At 45.0% G+C, this 24,857-nt stretch overlaps 1 protein-coding gene across 3 annotated transcripts in view; it reads left to right on the top strand.

The window, feature by feature from the left end:
- Positions 1 to 19,876, top strand: part of LOC115160200 (ciliary neurotrophic factor receptor subunit alpha-like) — a 277,461-nt gene extending 257,585 nt beyond the window's left edge. For all 3 annotated transcript variants that reach the window (XM_029710596.1, XM_029710597.1, XM_029710595.1), the window contains exon 9: positions 18,831 to 19,876. In XM_029710596.1, the coding sequence (XP_029566456.1) occupies position 18,831 (1 nt within the window). In that variant the 3' untranslated portion in view covers positions 18,832 to 19,876. The remainder of the gene's footprint in view (positions 1 to 18,830) is intronic.
- Positions 19,877 to 24,857: the final 4,981 nt, after the last annotated feature.

The raw sequence follows: 24,857 nt of genomic DNA, 5'->3' as shown, positions 1-24,857 counted from the left end.
TCCCCACACACAACTTGAGTGTCACAGAACGTGTGGAACCGCTGTCAAGACCAAAAACTATTTATCACACCGGGCCCTTGCCAGTTATTTTAATAAACCTGTTGAATATACACCATCACAAAGAAATCCATTATGAATTTGTCCTAAGAAACATTATAATACTAATCAAATGTATTTTCAAAATAATATAATATATATTTTCTAATTTTATGAGTGAAGATTTAGCACCACCAACAATGAAACGGTAAGCCAACAATACAGATTCTGAATCCACTTGGAACAACTGGAAGCAATGGAGAAGAAAAGGAAAAAACCTCATCTTTAAACAGACTGCAATCAACAAATAAAACACACTAATAAGTTATAGTTTTACAAAAAACAATAAGACTGTAGTAGCCTACAGGATGATCACTATCATACAGCAATAACACAGCCTCCTGTTTAACACAGTACAGACTATAACACAGCCTCCTGTTTAACACAGTACAGACTATAGCACAGCTAACTGTTTAACACAGTACAGACTATAACACAGCTAACTGTTTAACACAGTACAGACTATAACACAGCTAACTGTTTAACACAGTACAGGCTATAATCTAATAGTCTATTGATGAGGTAAAAACATCTTGGTATTTTAATCATGTTTTCCTTTCGTTCTTGTCCTCAATTTTTTTTCACCATCATCAAAGATGTTAACATTGAAACAAACTACAATTTAAACACTTCAATCTGTAACTGTACTTCAATGTAGTTTCCAGTAAATGCCTGGTTTTATACATCATGTAGAGACATACTGTAGGATCAATGTTTGGTCAAAGATCAATGTCTAATTGCTGACAAAAACAAACAAGGTTTCGAAGAAAAAAAAAATAGGTGTAGGCGGATTATGTCCATGCGTAGGGCAACAAACTATAAAGGAAAATAAATGGATACAGTGTACAGATTTTTTTTCAGGTATTTTCTTGTAAACTCTCATTTGAAAGTCATTTTTTAAAAGTATTTTAGGAACATTAAAGCAGACTTCTTCTATGACAGTGGAGGCTCCAAACATTAAACATACTTCTACCAGGACACTTGGCATTGCCTCCAGGGTCTTGTGGAAGATGGTCAGAAGCATTTTCAGTGTTCATTCCCCTCACCTACAGGTGTGGAAATGTACATTTTAGCACATGCTCTTATCCAAAGTGACTTACAGCAGCAATTAGGGTTAAGTGCCTTGCTCAAGAGCACATCAACATATTTTTCACTTGGTTGGCACAGCGATTCGAACCAGCAACCTTTTGTTTACTGGCCCAACGCTCTTAACCACTAGACTACCTGTCACCTTGTATTTCACTGTCTCCACACATATGCTTCCCCATGTACCACTCTATCAACTTGACTTGTTTCTGTCTACCTCCCACTCATTGTTTACCCATTCTACACTGTTCTCCTGGATCCCTCAATAATCCCTGCTTGCTGTCCCAGCTACACCTCTGTAGAAGTGGGCAACAAAGATTGGGCCCTTCTCTTCTAGAATGTGCAGGTCCTGTCCTCCTCACTCCATGACAAACCATTGGGTCGCAGTTGAAGCTGAAATATATTTGGTGGGCTGTCCACTTCTTAAGGATCGGTGTCCCGCTAGCGGGGCATCTTCCGGTGAAACTGGAGGGAGCGCAATTCAAGTAAATAATCATAAATATTATGGATTTTATTGGTTGAAAGCTGTCTTATATTGGTTGACATTCAGGAACATACAAGTGTCTTATTTTGTCTGAAAGCTTAAATTCTTGTTAATCAAACTGCCCTGTCCGATTTACAGTAGGCATTACAGTGGAAACATAACATGCGATTGTTTGAGGACAGCGCCCCACATCAAAATATTTTTCCACCGGCACAGGTTTCATACATTCACATATAACGATTAAATATTCACTTACTTTTTGAAAATCTTCCTCTGATTTGTCATCAAAAGGGTCCCAGCTATAACATGAAGTGTCGTTTTGTTAGATAAAATCCTTTTTTATATCCCAAAAAGACTGTTTAGTTGGCACCATCGATTTGAGTAATCCACTCGTTCAACTTGCAGAGAAAGGAATCTGAAAATCTACCCCTAAACTTTGTTTTAACAAGTCAAAATACATTTCTATTTACTCCTCAGATACCCTCAAATGTAATCAAACTATAATTTTTCTTTCGGAAAGAAGTATGTTTGATAAGAAACCGATTTTAGCAGGTGCATCCTGTCTTCATGGCGCATGCAAACATGAATTTCCAAGACTGTGTCTTTCTACTAAAACTGTTATTTCTTATTCGTTTTTGAAGTTAACCTGACATAGGAATTGCATATGACCTTTCTCTTGCATTTCTAAGAGGATGGTCTCTCAACAACAAAAGATTCTGGTTGGTTTTTCTTTGGATTTTCTCCTACCATATCTATTGTGTTATATTCTCCTACAGTATTTTAACATTTCTACAAACTTCAAAGTGTTTTTCTTCCAATGGTACCAATTATAGGCATATCCTTGCTTCAGGGCCTGAGCTACAGGCAGTTTACTTTGGGCACGTCATTCAGACAGGAAGTGGAGACAAAAGGGGCCTAGCCCTAAGAAGAACGATTTGAACGAGTGTACACACTTTCCCTTGCACAGCTTTTCCCAAAAGGTCCTACAGAAACCGTTCTCTCTGGGCAGTGCCCCAGCTCAAGAACCAGCTCGGCACACAACGCTGCTCCCGTTACGTAGAATAGTGGCAGGGCCTCTCTGCCTGCCCTGAGTTCAGAGAGGTACAAGATAGGCTCTCCAAGCTGGGAGGCACTAAACCCTGTGGTACTGATGGAAAGTCTTCCGGGCTGGCTGAAGACGAACTGGACTGTGTGCAGAGCCAATCCTGTCCAACTGTGTTAGCTGTGTCCATTGTGATGCTACTGATGTTGGGATAGTGTGTGTTGCTGGACAGGGTACCAGCAGCTGACCCATCCATTTGGAGGAACTGGCGGGCAACAGCATACTCAGCATCTAAAAGCTCTGTGTTGGTCAACTCCAAGAGGGGCTTGACTTTGTTTCATCCAGAAACATGTTGCCCTCTGGATCCAGTGAGCGAAGCGATTCCATGAGTACGCTGCCGCGCTCTCCAAAGCACCCATTCATCTCTGCACGTACTGTATCTATTGCACTATAGAACAGTCTCCATTGCTCTGTCTCCTCTTCATCATGGTTGTGTCCTGCTCCCGTTGATTCTTCAATCACATAGTCTTGTACATTTCTGTTGGTTGTGCGTCTCCTCTTGATTGGCCCTGGGACTGCTGCTCCTCTTGATTGGCCCTGGGCCTGCTGCTCCTCTTGATTGGCCCTGGGCCTGCTGCTCCACTTGATTGGCCCTGGGCCTGCTGCTCCACTTGATTGGCCCTGGGCCTGCTGCTCCTCTTGATTGGCCCTGGGCCTGCTGCTCCACTTGATTGGCCCTGGGCCTGCTGCTCCTCTTGATTGGCCCTGGGCCTGCTGCTCCTCTTGATTGGCCCTGGGCCTGCTGCTCCTCTTGATTGGCCCTGGGCCTGCTGCATCAACACTGATTCCATAGCTCCATAAAACTCTGTCTCAGTGTGGAGACCGGCAACACCCTCCGATATTCCCCAGTTGGACGGCTGTCAGGAGATGCTTCTCTTTTGACTGGAACACGTTGTTTGGTCTGAAAGTAATAGGATGTTGTTTACTATGAGGGCTATACCCCTGAAGCTGAGCTTTGATATTACGCGAAGCAACCCCCTTACCTCGACTCTCAGATCTGCCGGGAAAAAAACCTTGTGTGTTTTCAATGTGTGTCAGCAACTGGGATATGTTCCTTGGAGGATTTGAGGATGACTTTACAGTGGCCAGGTGACCTATCCAGTGCCGGTCGAGCATGTGTTTCAGTGTCTCCCCCTTGTAAATGAACTCCAATAGTGGGCTTTCTTACAGATTTGTAAAGAAGGTTAATAATGTTGAAAAATTCTCATATGACCTCCTCAGAGGAAATGGACCACCAACAGATGAAGCTGGTAGTTAAAGGATTGAACATAAGGAATGTGCCTAACCAATTTCTGCCATAGGAGTTTCTGCATTCCCCCGTGCTTCTCCGACATCACAGAGGCGCCGTCGTAGACTTGACTCAGGATTTTGTGAGTTCTCAGCCCAGGTCAGTTGGGAGTTCTCAGCCCAGGTCAGTAGGGAGTTCTCAGCCCAGGTCAGTAGGGAGTTCTCAGCCCAGGTCAGTAGGGAGTTCTCAGCCCAGGTCAGTAGGGAGTTCTCAGCCCAGGTCAGTAGGGAGTTCTCAGCCCAGGTCAGTTGTGAGAGTGTTGGCATCACCTGCATCTGCAGTGGTAATGGTCAGGAGGCAGTGTTTTATGTCATAGTTTCCATCAACAAACCAAAGGAGGATTGAAATGTTTGCGCAGCCTGTGGGGTCTCTCATTCTGTCCCCTTTAATATAACAATTCCACTATTCCTTCCCTGACAATCTGCTCTGTCACTAAGTAATCTGCTCTGTCACTAAGTAATCTGCTCTGTCACTCAGTAATATGCTCTGTCACTAAGTAATCTGCTCTGTCACTCAGTAATCTGCTCTGTCACTCAGTAATCTGCTCTGTCACTAAGTAATCTGCTCTGTCACTCAGTCATCTGCTCTGTCACTCAGTCATCTGCTCTGTCACTCAGTCATCTGCTCTGTCACTAAGTAATCTGCTCTGTCACTAAGTAATCTGCTCTGTCACTAAGTAATCTGCTCTGTCACTAAGTAATCTGCTCTGTCACTCAGTAATCTGCTCTGTCACTCAGTAATCTGCTCTGTCACTAAGTAATCTGCTCTGTCACTCAGTAACATGCTCTGTCACTCAGTAATCTGCTCTGTCACTTTTATTAAGTTGTTCTGGATGTCGTGGCTCATGCAGGTTGCGTTATGGTGAATGATTGGTGCAATCTGGGCCAACTCTGGGACCTTTTGGAGGGTATACTCAAACAAGAACAGCCCACTGTCTTCCTCTGTCATGCTTTAGTACAGCCCACTGTCTTCCTCTTCCTCTGTCATGCTGTAGAACAGCCCACTGTCTTCCTCTTCCTCTGTCCTGCTTTATTACAGCCCACTGTCTTCCTCTGTCCTGCTGTAGAACAGTCCACTGTCTTCCTCTTCCTCTGTCCTGCTGTAGAACAGTCCACTGTCTTCCTCTTCCTCTGTCCTGCTGTAGAACAGTCCACTGTCTTCCTCTTCCTCTGTCATGCTGTGGAACAGTCCACTGTCTTCCTCTGTCATGCTGTGGAACATTCCACTGTCTTCCTCTTCTTCTGTCCTGCTTTAGTACAGTCCACTGTCTTCCTCTTCCTCTGTCCTGCTTTAGTACAGTCCACTGTCTTGCTCTTCCTCTGTCCTGCTTTAGTACAGTCCACTGTCTTCCTCTTCCTCTGTCCTGCTTTAGTACAGTCCACTGTCTTCCTCTGTCCTGCTGTTGAACAGTCCACTGTCTTCCTCTTCCTCTGTCCTGCTTTAGTACAGTTCACTGTCTTCCTCTTCCTCTGTCCTGCTTTAGTACAGTCCACTGTCTTCCTCTTCCTCTGTCCTGCTTTAGTACAGTCCACTGTCTTCCTCTTCCTCTGTCCTGCTTTAGTACAGTTCACTGTCTTCCTCTTCCTCTGTAAATTTCAGCAGCTAATGGGGATCCTAATAAAATACCAATGCTTTAGAATGCATGGTCATCTCCTCTTAGAGGGAGTTGATTAATTGCTAAACGTTCAGTCATGTCAACAATAGAGCCCAGACAATATCTACGAAGAGCAGGCTGATCCATGTTAAACGATGTGGATATTTTCTGCGCTGTCTCTCTAAGTATTTCTCTCTCCCTCCATGGTAGCCTGACATGTTAAGTGTTATTTTGAGGTGGCATGTTTGTTCAGTCCTTTACCTGTTTCTAATGAATGCTTCCAATCACTGAACCCTTTATTGGTTGAATCTGATGACGCAGACATGCTGGACCCACATTTCCGGCAGAGGAAACTAAAAGCTGCATCAGCTTGTACTGAATACTCAGTCCAATATCAGTTATGGTACCTTTTATTAGCAAAAAGACTTGGAACGTATATGATGTCACCTGATTGGGCTGCACCTCTAGTTGTTGGTGGTTCTGGCCCGGCTGCTCTGGTTGGTGGTGGTTCTGACCCGTGTGCTTTAGCATGGCTCCTCTGGTTGGTGGTGGTTCTGGCCCGTGTGCTTTAGCATGGCTCCTCTCCTCCTCATTTCTTCTTGTCTAATATCCGTGTTGAAGGTAGCCAGGCCTACTGATTACTGAGGCATACTGATGTGTTTAACACTAAATGTGCCATCTGCTCTGAGGACAGGAGAACAGCTGTTCACCTTTCTCCTGTCTATATGACACACATCAATATTACACCACAAATCATACACTATATATACAGCAGTATGTGGACACCCCTTCAAATTAGTGGATTCAGCTTTTTCAGCCACACCCGTTGCTGACAGGCGTATACAATCGAGCACACAGCCATGCAATCTCCATAGACAAACCTTGGCAGTAGAATGGCCCTTACTGAAGAGCTCAGTGACTTTCAACGTGGCACCATTATAGGATGCCACCTTTCCAACAAGTCAGTTCATCAAATGTCTGCCCTGCTAGAGCTGCCCTGGTCAACTGTAAGGGCTGTTATTGTGAAGTGGAAACGTCTAGGAGCAACAACGGCTCAGTCGCGAAGTGGTAGGCCACACAAGCTCACAGAACTGGACCACTGAGTGCTCATGTGCGTAACGCGTAAAAATTGTCTGTCCTCAGTTGCAAAACTCACCATCGAGTTCCTAACTGCCTCTGGAAGCAACGTCAGCACAATAACTGTTTGTCGGGAGCTTCATGAAATTCATTCTCTAGAGTGATGAATCACGCTTCACCATCTGGCAGTCTGACAGATTTATCTGGGTTTGGCTTATGCCAGGAAAACACTACCTGCCCCAATGCATAGTGCCAACTGTAAAGTTTAATGAAGAAGGATTAATCGTCTGGGGCTGTTTTTTAATAAATAAATAGTAGGTCTATACTAGTTAACTAAATAAATAGTAGGCCTATACTAGTTAAATTAATAAATAGTAGGTCTATACTAGTTAACTAGTATAAACCTACTATTTATTTAGTTGACTGCTGGTAGAAGCTGTTAAGAAGCCTTTTGGACCTACACTTGTCGTTCCGGTACCGCTTCCCGTGCAGTAGCAGAGAGAACAGTTTATGACTAGGGTGGCTGGAGTCTTTGACAATTGTCCCCAGTGATGTACTAGGCCGTACACACTACCTACCCACTGTAGTGCCTTGCAGTCAGAGGCCGAGCAGTTGCCATACCAGGTGGTGATGCAACCAGTCAGGATGCTGTTGATGGTGCAGCTGTAGAACAAGTTAATTCGCCTACATAAAATTTCCATCAGTCCAAAGTCTGTAGGATGTGCGTGTATGTGCGTGTATGCTGGAGGCGAGTGAAAGCACAGGGGAGTGTGGCTGGGGTACCTGTACCAGACAAGGGGAGACAGGCTAGGGCAGACAGGGAGCAGATCACTGGGTGGGATCCATGCAGCAGTGGAGCATGCAATGGGTGTAGGTGTCACACCCGCTTGGGAGAAGCTTTTTTGGGGAGGCTGAGTAGGAGAGGTGACGTTCAACCTTACCAGACAGGTGCATGGAGGAGCAGATAAAAATGTCAGAAGCGAAAAACTTGGGCAAGGACAAAAAGCAAGATACCATTAAAAATTCTAAATTTGAGTGCCTTTCCCTCACTGGAAAACGAGGGCCATTCCCTTACCGACGGACACTGGAAAACGAAGGCCATTCCCTCACCGACGGACACTGGAAAACGAGGGCCATTCCCTCACCGAGGGACACTGGAAAACGAGGGCAATTCCCTCACCGACAGACACTGGAAAACGAGGGCCATTCCCTCACCGACGGACACTGGAAAACGAGGGCCATTCCCTCACTGAGGGACACTGGAAAACGAGGGCCATTCCCTCACCGAGGGACACTGGAAAACGAGGGCTATTCCCTCACCGAGGGACACTGGAAAACGAGGGCCATTCCCTCACCGAGGGACACTGGAAAACGAGGGCCATTCCCTCACCGAGGGACACTGGAAAACGAGGGCCATTCCCTCACCGAGGGACACTGGAAAACGAGGGCCATTCCCTCACCGACGGACACTGGAAAACGAGGGCCATTCTCTCACCGAGGGACACTGGAAAACGAGGGCCATTCTCTTACCGACGGACACTGGAAAACGAGGGCCATTCCCTCACCGAAGGACACTGGAAAACGAGGGCCATTCCCTCACCGAAGGACACTGGAAAACGAGGGCCATTCCCTCACCGAGGGACACTGGAAAACGAGGGCCATTCCCTCACCGAAGGACACTGGAAAACGAGGGGCGATTGAGACAATGACAGAACATTAACAGATCAGTTTGGCTCTTCTCTGTGTGATGTTTTTGGTGTTTCACCATCCTGGGACCGATGAACCAGAGTCGGCCAGTAAAGTACAGGGGGAGGATGAGGAGGAGGAGGATGAAGAGGAGACGATACAGTAGCAAAACATCTGTCCAACTAACAGTTCAAAACAAACACTACAGGAAGCGAGTCGATTGGCTGATCCATAATGGTCCACGTATGATTGGTTGATCCATAGGGGGTTACGTCAAACTGTAAAAGATATTACCTCCTACCGCCTCAGGGCAATTTGCTGCGCCTATTTCCTCAAGAGGAGTAAGGCAACATAATATGTCTATATGCATGTGAAAGTGACTTCTATCCATAAAGACACAATAACAAAGGCAAGGTTCCATTTGGGATGCAGCTCAGGTTCATTTTGAGTGTAAATTGCTCCATGCGTAATGAGATGATAAGACAACGTCCTGCAGGGTTTAATAGTACTCACCTGTCAGCTACCTTTCAGGCGCTGCGTCTCAAACTGACGCCTATTTAGCATCTAATAAATAAAGTATTATATCTGTCACTGATCTGGAGAAATGGATGTTTTTATTTCCTCACGTCTAGATTACTGTAACCTTTCTCAGTCAACAATCACTCCATCTACAGTCCGTTCAAAATACTGCAGCTCAGCTTCTAATAGGCACCAGGAAATGTAACTATATCATACATGTTTTAGCTTCTCTACACTGGCTACCAGTTACATTTAGAATAGATTTTAACGTTATAATAATCACATTTAAGACTAGGCTTGGTTTAGCCCCATCCTATATCTCTGACCATTCATCTCCCGATGAGCCAGGACACAGCCTGAGATCCTCCTGCAGGGCACTGTTGACCATTTATCTCCCTACAAGCCAGGACGCAGCCTTAGATCCTGTGGCAGGCCACTGTTGACCATTTCAAAGTCTAGATTGAAAGTGAAAGGAGACTAGACATTTGCCATTAGGACCCATAGAATTTGGAATGGTCTGCCAGAGGAGATCAGGCCTGCAGATTCAGGGCCTCTTTATATCCCTGCTGAAGACAAACTTTTTTAAGATGCTTTTAATGTAAAGTCAATGCTTCGCTTCTAGTCCTTAGATAACTGTGCTGTATTTTGCTTTTTCATGTATTATTTCTTACATTGTTAGGCCATAAAACCTTAAGTGTTATTACATACAGCCAGGAAGAACTATTGGATATCAGAGAGACGGCAACTTACCAGCACTACAACCAGGAATACGACCAGGAATACGACCAGGAATACAACCAGGAATATATATATATATATATATATATATATAATTTTTGTTTCTTTTTTTTTCGCCTTTATTTAACCAGGTAGGCCAGTTGAGAACAAGTCCTTTATTTAACCAGGTAGGCCACTTGAGAACAAGTTCTCATTTACAACTGCGACCTGGCCAAGATAAAGCAAAGCAGTTCAACAAAAACCAACAATACAGAGTTACACATAAACAAACGTACAGTCAGTAACACAATAGATAAATCTATGTACAGTGTGTGCAAATGTAGATGAGTAGGGAGGTATAAGGCAATAAAAGGCCATAGAGGCGAAATAATTACAATTTATCATTAACACTGGAGTGATAGATATGCAGATGATGATGTGCAAGTAGAGATACTAGGGTGCAAAAGAGCAAGAGGATAAGTAACAATATGGGGATGAGGTAGTTGGGTGTGCTATTTACAGATTACAGTGATCGGTAAGCTGCTCGGACAGCTGATGCTTAAATAAGACTTTCCCAAAGCGCATCTTTTGTCTACACCTCCCTGGGCATTTGAACTGATTCCAACCCAAAACAGAGGAGAGGGTGCCGGAGCTGTCTTCTAGTGAGGCTTCGGAAGCGCGCACACCACCCACCGCTTCCCAGTATATTACTCGCTAATGTCCAGTCTCTAGCTAACAAAGTCGAAGGAAATCAGGGCAAGAGTTGCTTTCCAAAGAGATATCCGGGAAGGTAACATACTCTGTTTCACGGAAATATGGCTAACCTGGGACCTGTCGGAGTCAGTACAGCCAACGGGATTTTCAGTGCAGGTATAAACATGTCTCCGGTAAGAACAAAGTCAGGGGTGTATGTTTCATGATTAACAACTCGTGGTGTAATTGTAACAACATACAGGAACTCATGTCCTTTTGTTCACCTGACCTAGAATTCCTCGCAATAAAATGCTGACCGTATTATCTCCCAAAAGAACTCTCCTCGGTTATCATCACAGCCGTGTATATCCCCTCCACAAGCAGATACCAAGACGGCCATCAAGGAACTTCACTGGACTTTATGCAAACATATATCCTGAGGCTGCATTTATTGTAGCCCCACCTGCATTGCTTGCTGTTTGGGGTTTTAGGCTGGGTTTCTGTACAGCACTTTGTAATATCTGCTGATGTAAGAAGGGCTATATAAATACATTTGATTTGATTGTAGCTGGGGATTTTAACCAAGGTAATTTTACAAGGCTACGTAAATTCTATCAGCATATCGATTGCGAGTAACACGCTCAACCATTACTACTCTAACTTCCGCAATGCATACAAGGCCCTCCCTCGCCCTCCTTTTGGCAAATCTGACCATGACTCCATCTTGTTGCTCCCCTCCTATATGCAGAAACTAAAACAGGAAGCGCCTGTGCTTAGGTCTATCCAACACTGGTCTGACCAATCGGATTCCACGCTTTAAGATTGCTTCGATCACCTGGACTGGGATATGTTCCGGGTAGCCTCAGAGAACAACATTGATGTATACGCTGACTCGGTGAGCGAGTTTATAAGGAAGTGTATAGGAGATGTTGTACCCACTGTGACAATGAAAACCTTCCCGAACCAGAAACCGTGGATTGATGGCAGCATCCGCGCAAAACTGAAAGCATAAACCACTGCATTTAACCATGCATTTAACCATGGCAAGGTGACTGGAAATATGGCTGAATACAAACAGTGTAGTTATTCCCTCAAACAAGTAGGTTCATGCTCTACAAGTAGGTTCATGCTCTACAACATTCGCAGAGTACGACCCTGCCTCACACAGGAAGCGGCGCAGGTCCTAGTCCAGGCACTTGTCATCTCCCGTCTGGATTACTGCAACTCGCTGTTGGCTGGGCTCCCTGCCTGTGCCATTAAACCCCTACAACTCATCCAGAACGCCGCAGCCCGTCTGGTGTTCAACCTTCCCAAGTTCTCTCACGTCACCCCGCTCCTCCGCTCTCTCCACTGGCTTCCAGTTGAAGCTCGCATCCGCTACAAGTCCATGCTGCTTGCCTACGGAGCTGTGAGGGGAACGGCACCTCCGTACCTTCAGGCTCTGATCAGGCCCTACACCCAAACAAGGGCACTGCGTTCATCCACCTCTGGCCTGCTCGCCTCCCTACCTCTGAGGAAGCACAGCTCCCGCTCAGCCCAGTCAAAACTGTTCGCTGCTCTGGCACCCCAATGGTGGAACAAGCTCCCTCACGACGCCAGGACAGCGGAGTCAATCACCACCTTCCGGAGACACCTGAAACCCCACCTCTTTAAGGAATACCTGGGATAGGATAAAGTAATCCTTCTACCCCCCCCCCCCCCCCCCCCCCCCCCCCCCCCCCCCCGAAAGATTTAGATGCACTATTGTAAAGTGGTTGTTCCACTGGATATCTTAAGGTGAATGCACCAATTTGTAAGTCGCTCTGGATAAGAGCGTCTGCTAAATGACTTAAATGTAAATGTATAGAGACAAAGTTGCATCGCAATTCAACGGCTCAGACACGAGACGTATGGGGCAGGTTCTACAGACAATCACAGATTACAAAAAGAAAACCAGTCCCGTTGCTGACATCGACGTCTTGCTTCCAGACAAATTAACCTCTCTCGGGTATGTGGGACGATTTCGTCCCACCTACGTAACAGCTACTGAAATTCCAGTGGCGCGATTTTTGAATCGTTAGAAATACTATTACTTCAATTTCTCAAACATATGACTATTTTACAGCTATTTAAAGACAAGAATCTCGTTAATCTAACCCCACTGTCCGATTTCAAAAAGGCTTTACAACGAAAGCAAAACATTAGATTATGTCAGCAGAGTGCCCAGCCAGAAAAAATCAGACAGCCATTTTTCAAGCTAGCATATCATGTCACATAAACCCAAACCACAGCTAAATTCAGCACTAACCTTTGATGATCTTCATCAGATGACACACCTAGGACATTGTGTTATACAATACATGCATGTCTGTTCAATCAAGTTCATATTTATATCAAAAAACAGCTTTTTGCATTAGCATGTGACGTTCAGAAAAAGCATAACCCCCGCAAACTTCCGGGGAATTTACTAACAGTTTGCTAAATTACTCACGATAAACGTTCACAAAAAGCATAACAATTATTTTAAGAATTATAGATACATTACTCCTCTATGCACTCGATATGTCCGATTTTAAAATAGCTTTTCGGATGAAGCACATTTTGCAATAATCTAAGTACATAGCCCGGCATTACAGGGCTAGCTATTTAGATACCCACCCAGGTCAGCCTCCACCAAAATCACATTTCCTATAAGAAAAATGTTCTTACCTTGCTTGTTCTTCATCAGAATACACTGCCAGGACTTCTACTTCAATAACAAATGTTGGTTTGGTCCCAAATAATCCATCGTTATATCCAAACAGCGACGTTTTGTTCGTGAGTTCTAGACACTATCAGAATGCTTCTTCACGGTCCCGCGCATGGCGCATTGGCGTGTCAAAAATGTCTAAATATTCCATTACCGTACTTCGAAGCATGTCAACCGCTGTTTAAAACCAATTTTTATGCCATTCAACTCGTAGATTAGTGATAATATTCCGACCGGGAGTATGCATTGAGCCTAAACAGCCGAATAAAATTTCTCCTCAGAAGCGACTCATGCACGCGCCTCATTCAAAGGTCCTCGGAGCAGCCACTTACAAAAGGTGATAATGTGTTTCAGCCTGAGGCTCCCTCGTAAACCTTCAGTTATTTCCCGGGCTCTGAGAGCCTATCGGAGCCCTGGGAATTGTCACGTTACAGCTAAGATCCTTACTTTTCAATAAAAAGATGCAAGACGCACGACTCCTTGTCAGACAGGGTACTTCCTGCTTGAAACCTTGTCAGGTTTTTGCCTGCCATAGGAGTTCTGTTATACTCACAGACACCATTCAAACAGTTTTAGAAAATTCAGAGTGTTTTCTATCCAAACCTGAACAATAATATGCATATTCTAGCTTCTGAGTTGGTGTAGGAGGCAGTTAAAAATGGGAACATATTTTTTCCAAAATTCTCAATACTGCCCCCTAGCCCAGACAGGTTAAACAACTTCTTTGTGCGCTTTGAGGACAATACAGTGCCACCAACGCGGCCCGCTACCAAAGACTGTGGGCTCTCCTTCTCCATGACCAACGTGAGTAAAACATTTTAAAGTGTTAACCCTCACAAGGCTGCCGGCCCAGACGGCATCCCTAGCCGCGTCCTCAGAGCATGCGCAGACCAGCTGGCTGGTGTGTTTACGGACATATTCAATCAATCCCTATCCCAGTCTGCTGTACCCACATGCTTCAAGATGGCCACCACCACCAAGCCAAGGTAACTGAACTAAATGACTATCACCCCGTAGCACTCACTTCTGTCATCATGAAGTGCTTTGAGAAACTAGTCAAGGATCATATCACCTCCACTCTACTTCACTCTACTTAGACCCAGTTCAATTTGCTTACCGCCTCAAAAGGTCCACAGACGATGCAATCGCCTGCACACTGCCCTATCCCCTCTGGACAAGAGGAATAGCTATATAAGAATGCTGTTCATTGACAACAGCTCAGCATTCAACACCATAGTACCCTTCAAACTCCTCATTAAGCTTGAGTCCCTGCGTCTTGACCCCTGCCCTCTGCAACTGTGTCCTGGACGTCCTGACGGGCCGCCCCCAAGGTGGTGAGGGTAGGAAACAACATCTCCACTCCGCTAATCCTCAACACTGGGGTCACACAAGGGTGCGTTCTCAGCCCTCTCCTGTACTCCCTGTTCACCCACGACTGCGTGGCCATGCACACCTCCAACACAAGCATCAAGTTTGCAGATGACACAACAGTGGTAGGCTTGATTACCGACAATGACGAGACAGCCTACAGGGAGGAGGTGAGGGCCCTCGGATTGTGGTGTCAGGAAAATAACCTCTCACTTAATGTCAGCAAAACAACAGAGATGATTGTGGACTTCAGGACACAGCAAAGGGAGCACCCCCCTATCCACATCGACGGGAAAGCAGTGGAGAAGGTGGAAAGTTTTAAGTTCCTCGGTGTACATGTCACCGACAAACTGAAATTGTCCACAGACAGTGTGGTGAAGAATCACAGAAAACACTCACAAACTTTTACAGATGCACAATCGAGAGCATCCTGTCGGGCTGTATCACCGCCTGGTACGGCAACTGCACCGCCCTCAACCGCAGGGCTCTCCAGAGGGTGGTGCGGTCTGCACAATGCATCACCGGGGGCAAACTACCTGCCCTCCAGGACACCTACAGCACCCGATTTCACAGGAAGGCCAAAAAGATCATCAAGGACAACAACCACCCGAGCCACTGCCTGTTCACCCCGCTATCATCCAGAAGGCGAGGTCAGTACAGGTGCATCAAAGCTGGGACAGAGAGAATGAAAAACAGCTTCTATCTCAAGGCCATCAGATTGTTAAACAGCCATCAATAGCACTGCAAGGCTGCTGTTTACCTACAGACTTGATATCATCGGCCACTTTAATAAATGGAACACTAGTCATTTTAATAATGCCACTTTAATGTTTACATATCTTGCATTACTTATCTCATATGTATACAGTCATGGCCAAAAGTTTTGAAAATGACACAAATATAAATTTTCACAAAGTCTGCTGCCTCAGTTTGTATGATGGCAATTTGCATATACTCCAGAATGTTATGAAGAGTGATCAGATGAATTGCAATTAATTGCAAAGTCCCTCTTTGCCATGCAAATGAACTGAATCCCCCAAAAACATTTCCACTGCATTTCAGCCCTGTCACAAAAGGACCAGCTGACATCATGTCAGTGATTCTATCGTTAACACAGGTGTGAGTGTTGACGAGGACAAGGCTGGAGATCATCTGTCATGCTGATTGAGTTCGAATAAGCTTTAAAAGGAGGGTGGTGCTTGGAATCATTGTTCTTCCTCGGTCAACCATGGTTACCTGCAAGGAAACACGTGCCGTCATCATTGCTTTGCACAAAAAGGGCTTCACAGGCAAAGATATTGCTGCCAGTAAGATTGCACCTAAATAAACCATTTATTGTATCATCAAGGAGAGCGGTTCAATTGTTATGAAGAAGGCTTCAGGGCACCCAAGAAAGTCCAGCAAGCACCAGGACCATCTCCTAAAGTTGATTCAGCTGCGGGATCGGGGCACCACCAGTACAGAGCTTGCTCAGGAATGGCAGCAGGCAGGTGTGAGTGCATCTGCACACACAGTGAGGCGAAGACTTTTGGAGTATGGCCTGGTGTCAAGAAGGGCAGCAAAGAAGACACTTCTCTCCAGGAAAAACATCAAGGACAGACTGACATTCTGCAAAAGGTACAGGGATCGGACTGCTGAGGACTGGGGTAAAGTCATTTTACTGATGTATCCCCTTTCCGATTGTTTGGGGCATCCGGAAAAAAGCTTGTCTGGAGAAGACAAGGTGAGCGCTACCATCAGTCCTGTGTCATGCCAACAGTAAAGTATCCTGAGACCATTTATGTTTTGGGTTGCTTCTCAGCCAAGGGAGTGGGCTCACTCACAATTTTGCCTAAGAACACAGCCATGAATAAAGAATGGTACCAACACATTCTCCGAGAGCGACTTCTCCCAACCATCCAGGAACAGTTTGGGGACGAACAATGCCTTTTCCAGCATGATGGAGCACCTTGCCATAAGGCAAAAGTGATAACTAAGTGGCTCGAGGAACAAAACATCGATATTTTGGGTCCATGGCCAGGAAACTCCCCAGACCTTAATCCCATTGAGAACTTGTGGTTAATCCTCAAGAGGCGGGTGGACAAATCAAAACCCACAAATTCTGACAAACTCCAAGCATTGATTATGCAAGAATGGGCTGCCATCAGTCAGGATGTGGCCCTGAAGTTAATTGACAGCATGCCAGGGCGGATCGCAGAGGTCTTGAAAAAGAAGGGTCAACACTGCAAATATTGACTCTTTGCATCAACTTCATGTAATTGTCAATAAAAGCCTTTGACACTTATGAAATGCCTTTAATTGTACTTCAGTATTCCATAGTAACATCTGACAAAAATATCTAAAGAAACTGAAGCAGCAAACTTTGTGGAAATTAATATTTGTGTCATTCTCAAAACGTTTGGCCACAACTGTATACTGTATCCTACACTATCTATTCTACACTATCTAATGCATCTGAGCCGCTCTGTCACTGCTCATCCATATATTTTATATTTATATATTCTCATCCCATTCCTTTACTAGATTGTGTGTATTAGGTTTTGTCGTGGAATTGTTAGATATTACCTGTTAGACACTGCTGCACTGTCGGATTCGCTACACTCACAATAACATCTGCTAACCATGTAGATGTGGCCGATTTGATTTGTCTGTCTGTATTGAACACCCACTGCTGGTGATTATTGGGGTTGTTAGAGACAGTGGCTAGATGTCTAGTACAGCCTAGTGCCCCTGTCTAACTCAGCACACTGCAGACAGCCTGCGTTGTTATTCTATGGCTCATTGACTCTATCTACGCAGCCAACTATACACTGCGTGAACAAAACATTACATTGAGTTGCACCCCATTTTGCCCTCAGAACAGCCTCAATTCGTCGAGACATGGACTACAAGGTGTCGAAAGCATTCCACAGGGATGCTGGCCAATTTTGACTCCAATGCTTCCCACAGTTGTGTCAAGTTGGCTGGATGTCCTTTGGGTGGTGGACCATTCTGGATACACACAGGAACCTGTTCAGTGTGAAAACCCCGGAAGTTTTGCAGTTATTGACTCAAACCGGTGCGCCTGGCACCTACTACCATACCCCGTTCAAAGGCACTTAAACATTTTGTCTTGCCCATTCACCCTCTGAATGGCACACACACAATCCATGTCTCAAAGGCTTGAAAATCCATCTTTAACCTGTCTCCTCCCCTTCAACTACACTATTTGAAGTGGACTTAACAAGTGACATCAATAAGGAATAATAGCTTTCACCTGGATTCACCTGGTCAGTATGTCATGGAAAGAGCAGGTGTTCCTAATGTTTTGTTCACTCAGTATTGGCTCATGTGGCAGGCCTTATCAGACTCAGTGTTGGCCCATGTGACAGGCCTTATCAGACTCAGTGTTGGCACATGTGACAGGCCTTATCAGACTCAGTGTTGGCACATGTGACAGGCCTTATCAGACTGTGTTGGCTCATGTGACAGGCCTTATCAGACTCAGTGTTGGCCCATGTGACAGGCCTTATCAGACTCAGTGTTGGCCCATGGTAGTTAGGTAGACTCTGATCTACACTGGAACACCACTGGTAGATAGGTAGACTCTGGTCTACACTGGAACACCACTGGTAGATAGGTAGACTCTGATCTACACTGGAACACCACTGGTAGATAGGTAGACTCTGGTCTACACTGGAACACCACTGGTAGATAGGTAGACTCTGATCTACACTGGAACACCACTGGTAGATAGGTAGACTCTGGTCTACACTGGAACACCACTGGTAGATAGGTAGACTCTGGTAGACTCTGATCTACACTGGAACACCACTGGTAGATAGGTAGACTCTGATCTACACTGGAACACCACTGGTAGATAGGTAGACTCTGGTAGACTCTGATCTACACTGGAACACCACTGGTAGATAGGTAGACTCTGGTCTACACTGGAACACCACTGGTAGTTAGGTAGACTCTGGTAGACTCTGATCTACACTGGAACACCACTGGTAGTTAGGTAGACTCTGGTAGACTTTGATCTACACTGGAACACCACTGGGAGTTAGGTAGACTCTGGTAGACTCTGATCTACACTGGAACACCACTGGGAGTTAGGTAGACTCTGGTCTACACTGGAACACCACTGGTAGTTAGGTAGACTCTGGTAGACTCTGATCTACACTGGAACACCACTGGGAGTTAGGTAGACTCTGATCTACACTGGAACACCACTGGTAGATAGGTAGACTCTGGTAATGTAGTGGAGGGTCAGGTTGGTTCATGTCAGTAACCAATCTGAACACCAGTGTTGGTTTGAATCAGACAGACAGACAATACATAAATACTGTTGTTCTATTGCTCTGTATGCTACTCCCCTGTTTCTAACTCTGTTCTCTCTCTCTCTCACAGATATGAAGACATTGAGGAGTCTTCTATGTCTATTTTGCACATGTTCATGGACATCCTGCATTGATCATTTAATTCAAGTTTCACACAACGTTAAACAGAAAGAGAAGATGTGATTAAGTCAAAGTTAAAAAGGAACGTTTTCTACAGGAAAGAAAAAACAAAACCTTAATCTACTCACAACAACAACAGCAGGTACTAACAGCAGAACTACTGTGCTGCACAGAAGCAGACATCATTGATTGGACGGCACAGAAGCAGTCATCATTGATTGGACGACACAGAAGCAGGACTGTGTCTCCATGGAGATCCAGGCGTGTTAGTGGATCTGAGACCGATAAGACTTCTTCTCAGCAGCACAGCGGACTGATTCCATTCTCCAAGTAAAAAAAATTTATTAAAAAAAATACTTTTTCATTCATTATTCAGTGAATTTTGAGACACCTGTAAGAGATCCCAAGATCCCCTTTGTCATCATTTGTGGTGACATACAGCTAACTCATCATGCCAAAGACATGTCTTGGAGAAGGTTTCCCACAATCCTCAGCTTCCTTAAGCCTGTGCCTGTGTAGAAGGGATGGAACCCAGAAAATTCCCTTGAATCTGTATCTGACGTCCGACAACCAACATGAATGACGTCACGATATAAACAACAACACATGACATAAACAATAACATAACAATGAACTAAAACACACTTTGGAGAAATCCTGAATAAGAATTCTATAGCCGTTATTGGTTTGTTTAGCTTTCTACTGCACCCAGAGATCACCAAGAGAGTAGAGCTGTTACAACACTGTGGATTTGAGAGCAATTCTTCTCCATCATCGTCATCTGTTTGGGACTTTACTATTGAGGAAGTAGATTGCCATACAATACGTGACTATAAAATGATAAGGGTCTATCTGCAAAAAAAAGATGATTCTGAGATAATTGGCTTTAACGTTCCCGAAACCTCATTGGTTTGAACGGTGTGATCAATTTTAACGTGTAGTCTTTACCAACATATTTACAGTACTATATAGGTAGACATTGTACAGAACAAAAAATATTTCAATAACTCAGTTTTCACAGAAATGCAGATAGGACCATTCAATTCCAAGGTCTCGACTAGGCCCTCGGTCCTCTGGCAGGTGGACAATAAACTGTAGAAAGACAGGAGATTAATTTATAGTTCCATTGCCTTTTCAAAATGTGTTTCTGCAGATTACATTTTAATAGCCAATATCACAAGTTCATATTATTACAAGGAATACTGTTGTGCTTTATTACATGTTTAATATTGAATAATAAAATACACACACAAGATCTACACACACACAGGATCTACACACACACATAGGATCTACACACACACAGGATGTACACACACAGGATCTACACACACACACACACACACACAGGATCTACACACACACAGGATCTACACACACACACAGATCTACACACACACACAGGATCTACACACACACACAGGATCTACACACACACACACACAGGATCTACACACACACACACACACACAGGATCTACACACACACACACACACACACACACACAGGATCTACACACACACACACACACACACACACACACACACACACACACACACACACACACACACACACACACACACACACACACACACACACACACACACACACACAGGATCTACACACACACACACAGGATCTACACACACACACACAGGATCTACACACACACACACAGGATCTACACACACACACTACACACACACACACAGGATCGACACACACACATAGGATCTACACACACACACACAGGATCTACACACATACACACATAGGATCTACACACACACAGGAACTACACACACACACATAAGATCTACACACACATAGGATCTACACACACACACACAGGATCTACACACATACACACATAGGATCTACACACACACACAGCATCTACACACATACACACATAGGATCTACACACACACACATAGGAACTACACACACACACATAAGATCTACACACACATAGGATCTACACACACACACACAGGATCTACACACACACACACACACACACACAGGATCTACACACACACACACACACACAGGATCTACACACACACAGGATCTTATTTTGTTTTTTCAGACATTCAGAACGGCTTAATTCTCCATGATTATATTTTGTAAAAACTGTGATATGTATCTTTAAAATGAAAAAAAAATTGTATTATTTAATAATGTATGTATTAGCTTTAGATTCTTGTAACCTGTACCTGGGTTATTTTTATATATATATATATATATATATATATATATATATATATATATATATATACAATGAGAGATTGTTCATTAAATGTGACCATTTCACAATGAGTAGCATCTCTCTGTCCTTTCTTTCTGTCGGTAATCGCATAACACATTCCCTAGCTGTGCAACATGTACGCATATGGCTATGGCAGTGCTGTTTGAGCTATGCTCATTACAAAAGCCATCCCTGTTTTTTTATCCGTATTTTAATATCAAAAGTGATCCCTTAATAGTTTGTCAGACAGAGAGAGAGGAAGCCCTTCCAGGTGATGTTCAAATCAAATCAAATTGTATTTGTCATATGTGCCGAATACAAAAGGTATGGATCTTACCATGAACTGCTTACTTACAAGCCCTTAACCACCAACACAGCTCAAGAAATAGAGTAAAGAAAATACTTACTAAATAAACTAAAGTAAAAAAAAAATGAAATAAAATCAAAAACTAACACAAGAAAATTACAATATAAATAGTTTCGGTGGCCATTTGATAATTGTTCAGGAGTCTAATGGCTTGGGAGTCGAAGCTGTTCAGCAGTCTAATGGCTTGGGGGTAGAAGCTGTTCAGCAGTCTAATGGCTTGGGGGTAGAAGCTGTTCAGCAGTCTAATGGCTTGGGGGTAGAAGCTGTTCAGCAGTCTGATGGCTTGGGGGTAGAAGCTGTTCAGCAGTCTGATGGCTTGGGGGTAGAAGCTGTTCAGCAGTCTGATGGCTTGGGGTAGAAGCTGTTCAGCAGTCTAATGGCTTGGAGGTAGAAGCTGTTCAGCAGTCTAATGGCTTGGGGTGGATAAGAGCATCTGCTAAATGACTTAAATGTAAATGTAAATGTTTAGAAGCTGTTCAGGAGTCTGATGGCTTGGGGGTAGAAGCTGTTCAGGAGTCTGATGGCTTGGGGGTAGAAGCTGTTCAGCAGTCTTATGGCTTGGGGGTAGAAGCTGTTCAGGAGTCTTATGGCTTGGGAGTAGAAGCTGTTCAGGAGTCTGATGGCTTGGTGGTAGAAGCTGTTCAGCAGTCTGATGGCTTGGGGGTAGAAGCTGTTCAGCAGTCTGATGGCTTGGGGGTAGAAGCTGTTCAGCAGTCTAATGGCTTGGGGGTAGAAGCTGTTCAGTAGCCTTTTGGGCCTAGACTTGGTGCACCGGTATCGCTTGCCATGATGTAGCAGAGAACAGTCTATGACTAGGGTGGATGGAGTCTTTGACAATTCTTTGGGCCTTCCTCTGACACCGCCTGGTATAGAGGTCCTGGATGGCAGGAAGCTTGGCCCCAGTGATGTACTGGGCTGTAGAAGTCGAGCAGTTGCCATACCAGGTGGTGATGCAACCGGTCAGGATGCTCTCGATGGTGCAGCTGTAGAACTTTTTGAAGATCTGGGGACCCATGCCAAATCTCCTGAGGGGGAAATGGTGTTGTCGTGCTCTGTTAACGATTGTCTTGGTGTGTTTGGACCATGATAGTTTGTTGGTGATGAGGACACTAAGGACCTTGAAACTCTCAACCCGCTCCACTACAGCCCCGTTGATGTTAATAGCGGCCTGTTCGGCCTGCCTTTTCCTGTAGTCCACGATCAGCTCCTTTGTCTTGCTCACATTGAGGGAGAGGTTGTTTTCCTGGCACCACACTGCCAGGTCTCTGACCTCCTCCCTAAAGGCTGTCTCATCATTGTCAGTGATCAGGCCTACCACTGTTGTGTCGTCAGCAAACTTCATGATTGTGTTGGAGTCATGCTTGCCACGCAGTCGTGGGTGAACAGGAAGTACAGGAGGGGACTAAGCATGCACCCCTGAGGGGTCCCAATGTTGAGGATCAGCGTGGCAAATGTGTTGTTGCCTACCTTTACCACCTTGGGGCGGCCCGTCAGGAAGTCAAGGATACAGTTGCAGAGGGAGATGTTTAGTCCCAGGGTCCTTAGCTTAGGTGTTCCTTTTGTCCAGGTGGGAAAGGGAAGTGTGGAGTGCGGTGTTGATGTGAGCCATGACCAGCCTTTCAAAGCACTTCATGGCTACCAACGTGAGTGCTACGGGGCGGTAATCATTTAGGCAGGTTTCCTTCGCTTTCTTGGGCACAGGGACTATGGTGGTCTGTTTGAAACATAGGTATTACAGACTTGGTCAGGGAGAGGTTGAAAATGTCAGTGAAGACACTTGCCAGTTGGTCCCCTCATGCTTTGAATACACATCCTGGTAATCCGTCTGGCCCCGCGGCTTTCTGAATGTTGACCTGTTTAAAGATCTTGCTCACATCGGCTACAGAGCGTGATCACATAGTCGTTAGGAACAGCTGGTGCTCTCATGCATGCTTCAGTGTTGCTTGCCTCGAAGTGAGCATGAAAAGCATTTGGCTCGTCTGGTAGGCTCGTGTCTCTGGACAGCTCGTGGCTGGATTTCCCTTTGTCGTCCGTAATAGTTTTCAAGCCCTGCCACATCCGATGAGCGTCAGATCCGGTGTAGTAGGATTCAAGACTTGGTACTTTTTAGTCCAGGAGTGAGGAAAGGAGTCTGTAGAAGATCAATGGAATAGAACACTCAGTTATACTCTGGTCTCTTTCCCGACCAATCACATTAGAGTATTGGACGCCCAGACTGACCCTGTCCAGTCACAGACAGGCAGAGATAAAAGAGAGAGAGGCAGGAAAGAGCAAGAGAGAGACGGCGAGGAAAGAGAGCGAGGGAGATGGAGTGCAAAGAGAGAGACAGGCAGAGGAGAAAGAGAGGGAGGCTGGAAAGAGAGAGACAGAGATGAGAGAGAGAGAGAGACGGAGAGGAAAGAGAGAGAGAAAGAGAGGAAAGAGAGAGACGGAGAGGGAGAGTAAAGAGATAGAGGCAGGAAAGAGAGAAGCCCAAACCTCACCACTAACAACATTGGACACTTTATGGAACACAAAGCCTTCACTATCTCAGCCTGGAATATCCAAGGCCTGAGGTCATCTGCTTTTGGCCTAAAGAGCAGGAACCTGGACTTCAGCAAAGAAATCAGAAAAACAGAAATTGTCATCCTACAAGAAATAGGGTATAGAGGTGATGGACCCACTGGTTTCCCTCTAGGTTTCAGAGAGCTGGTAGTCCCATCCACCACACTACCAGGTGGGTGGTATAGAGGAGACGGACCCACTGGTTGCCCTCTAGGTTACAGAGAGCTGGTAGTCCCATCCACCAAACTACCAGGTGGGTGGTATAGAGGAGACGGACCCACTGGTTGTCCTCTAGGTTACAGAGAGCTGGTAGTCCCATCCACCACACTGCCAGGTGGGTGGTATAGAGGAGATGGACCCACTGGTTGCCCTCTAGGTTACAGAGAGCTGGTAGTCCCATCCACCAGGTGGGTGGTATAGAGGAGACGGACCCACTGGTTGCCCTCTAGGTTACAGAGAGCTGGTAGTCCCATCCACCAGACTACCAGGTGTGAAACAGGGAAGGGACTCAGGGGGTATGCTAATTTGGTATAGAACAGACCTAACTCACTCTATTAAACTAATCTAAACAGGAACATTTTACATTTGGCTAGAAATTCAAAAGGAAATTAGAGAAAAATGTCCTCCTGTGTGCTACCCAGCTTCTCCATTCTGGAGGGGGGAATCAATCATTTCCAGCCCCACGCAGACTGCAAAATACTCAAAACTCAGGATACTCAATACTCAAAATACTCAATACTCAGGATACTCAATACTCAAGATACTAAATGATCAAGACACGTAATACTCAAGATACTCAAGATACTCAATACTCA

The sequence above is a fragment of the Salmo trutta genome, chromosome 23 (genome assembly GCF_901001165.1).
Source record: "Salmo trutta chromosome 23, fSalTru1.1, whole genome shotgun sequence".
NCBI classification, from domain to species: domain Eukaryota; kingdom Metazoa; phylum Chordata; class Actinopteri; order Salmoniformes; family Salmonidae; genus Salmo; species Salmo trutta.
Note: the sequence above shows the minus strand (reverse complement) of the source record. Positions and strands in the feature narration are given on the sequence as shown.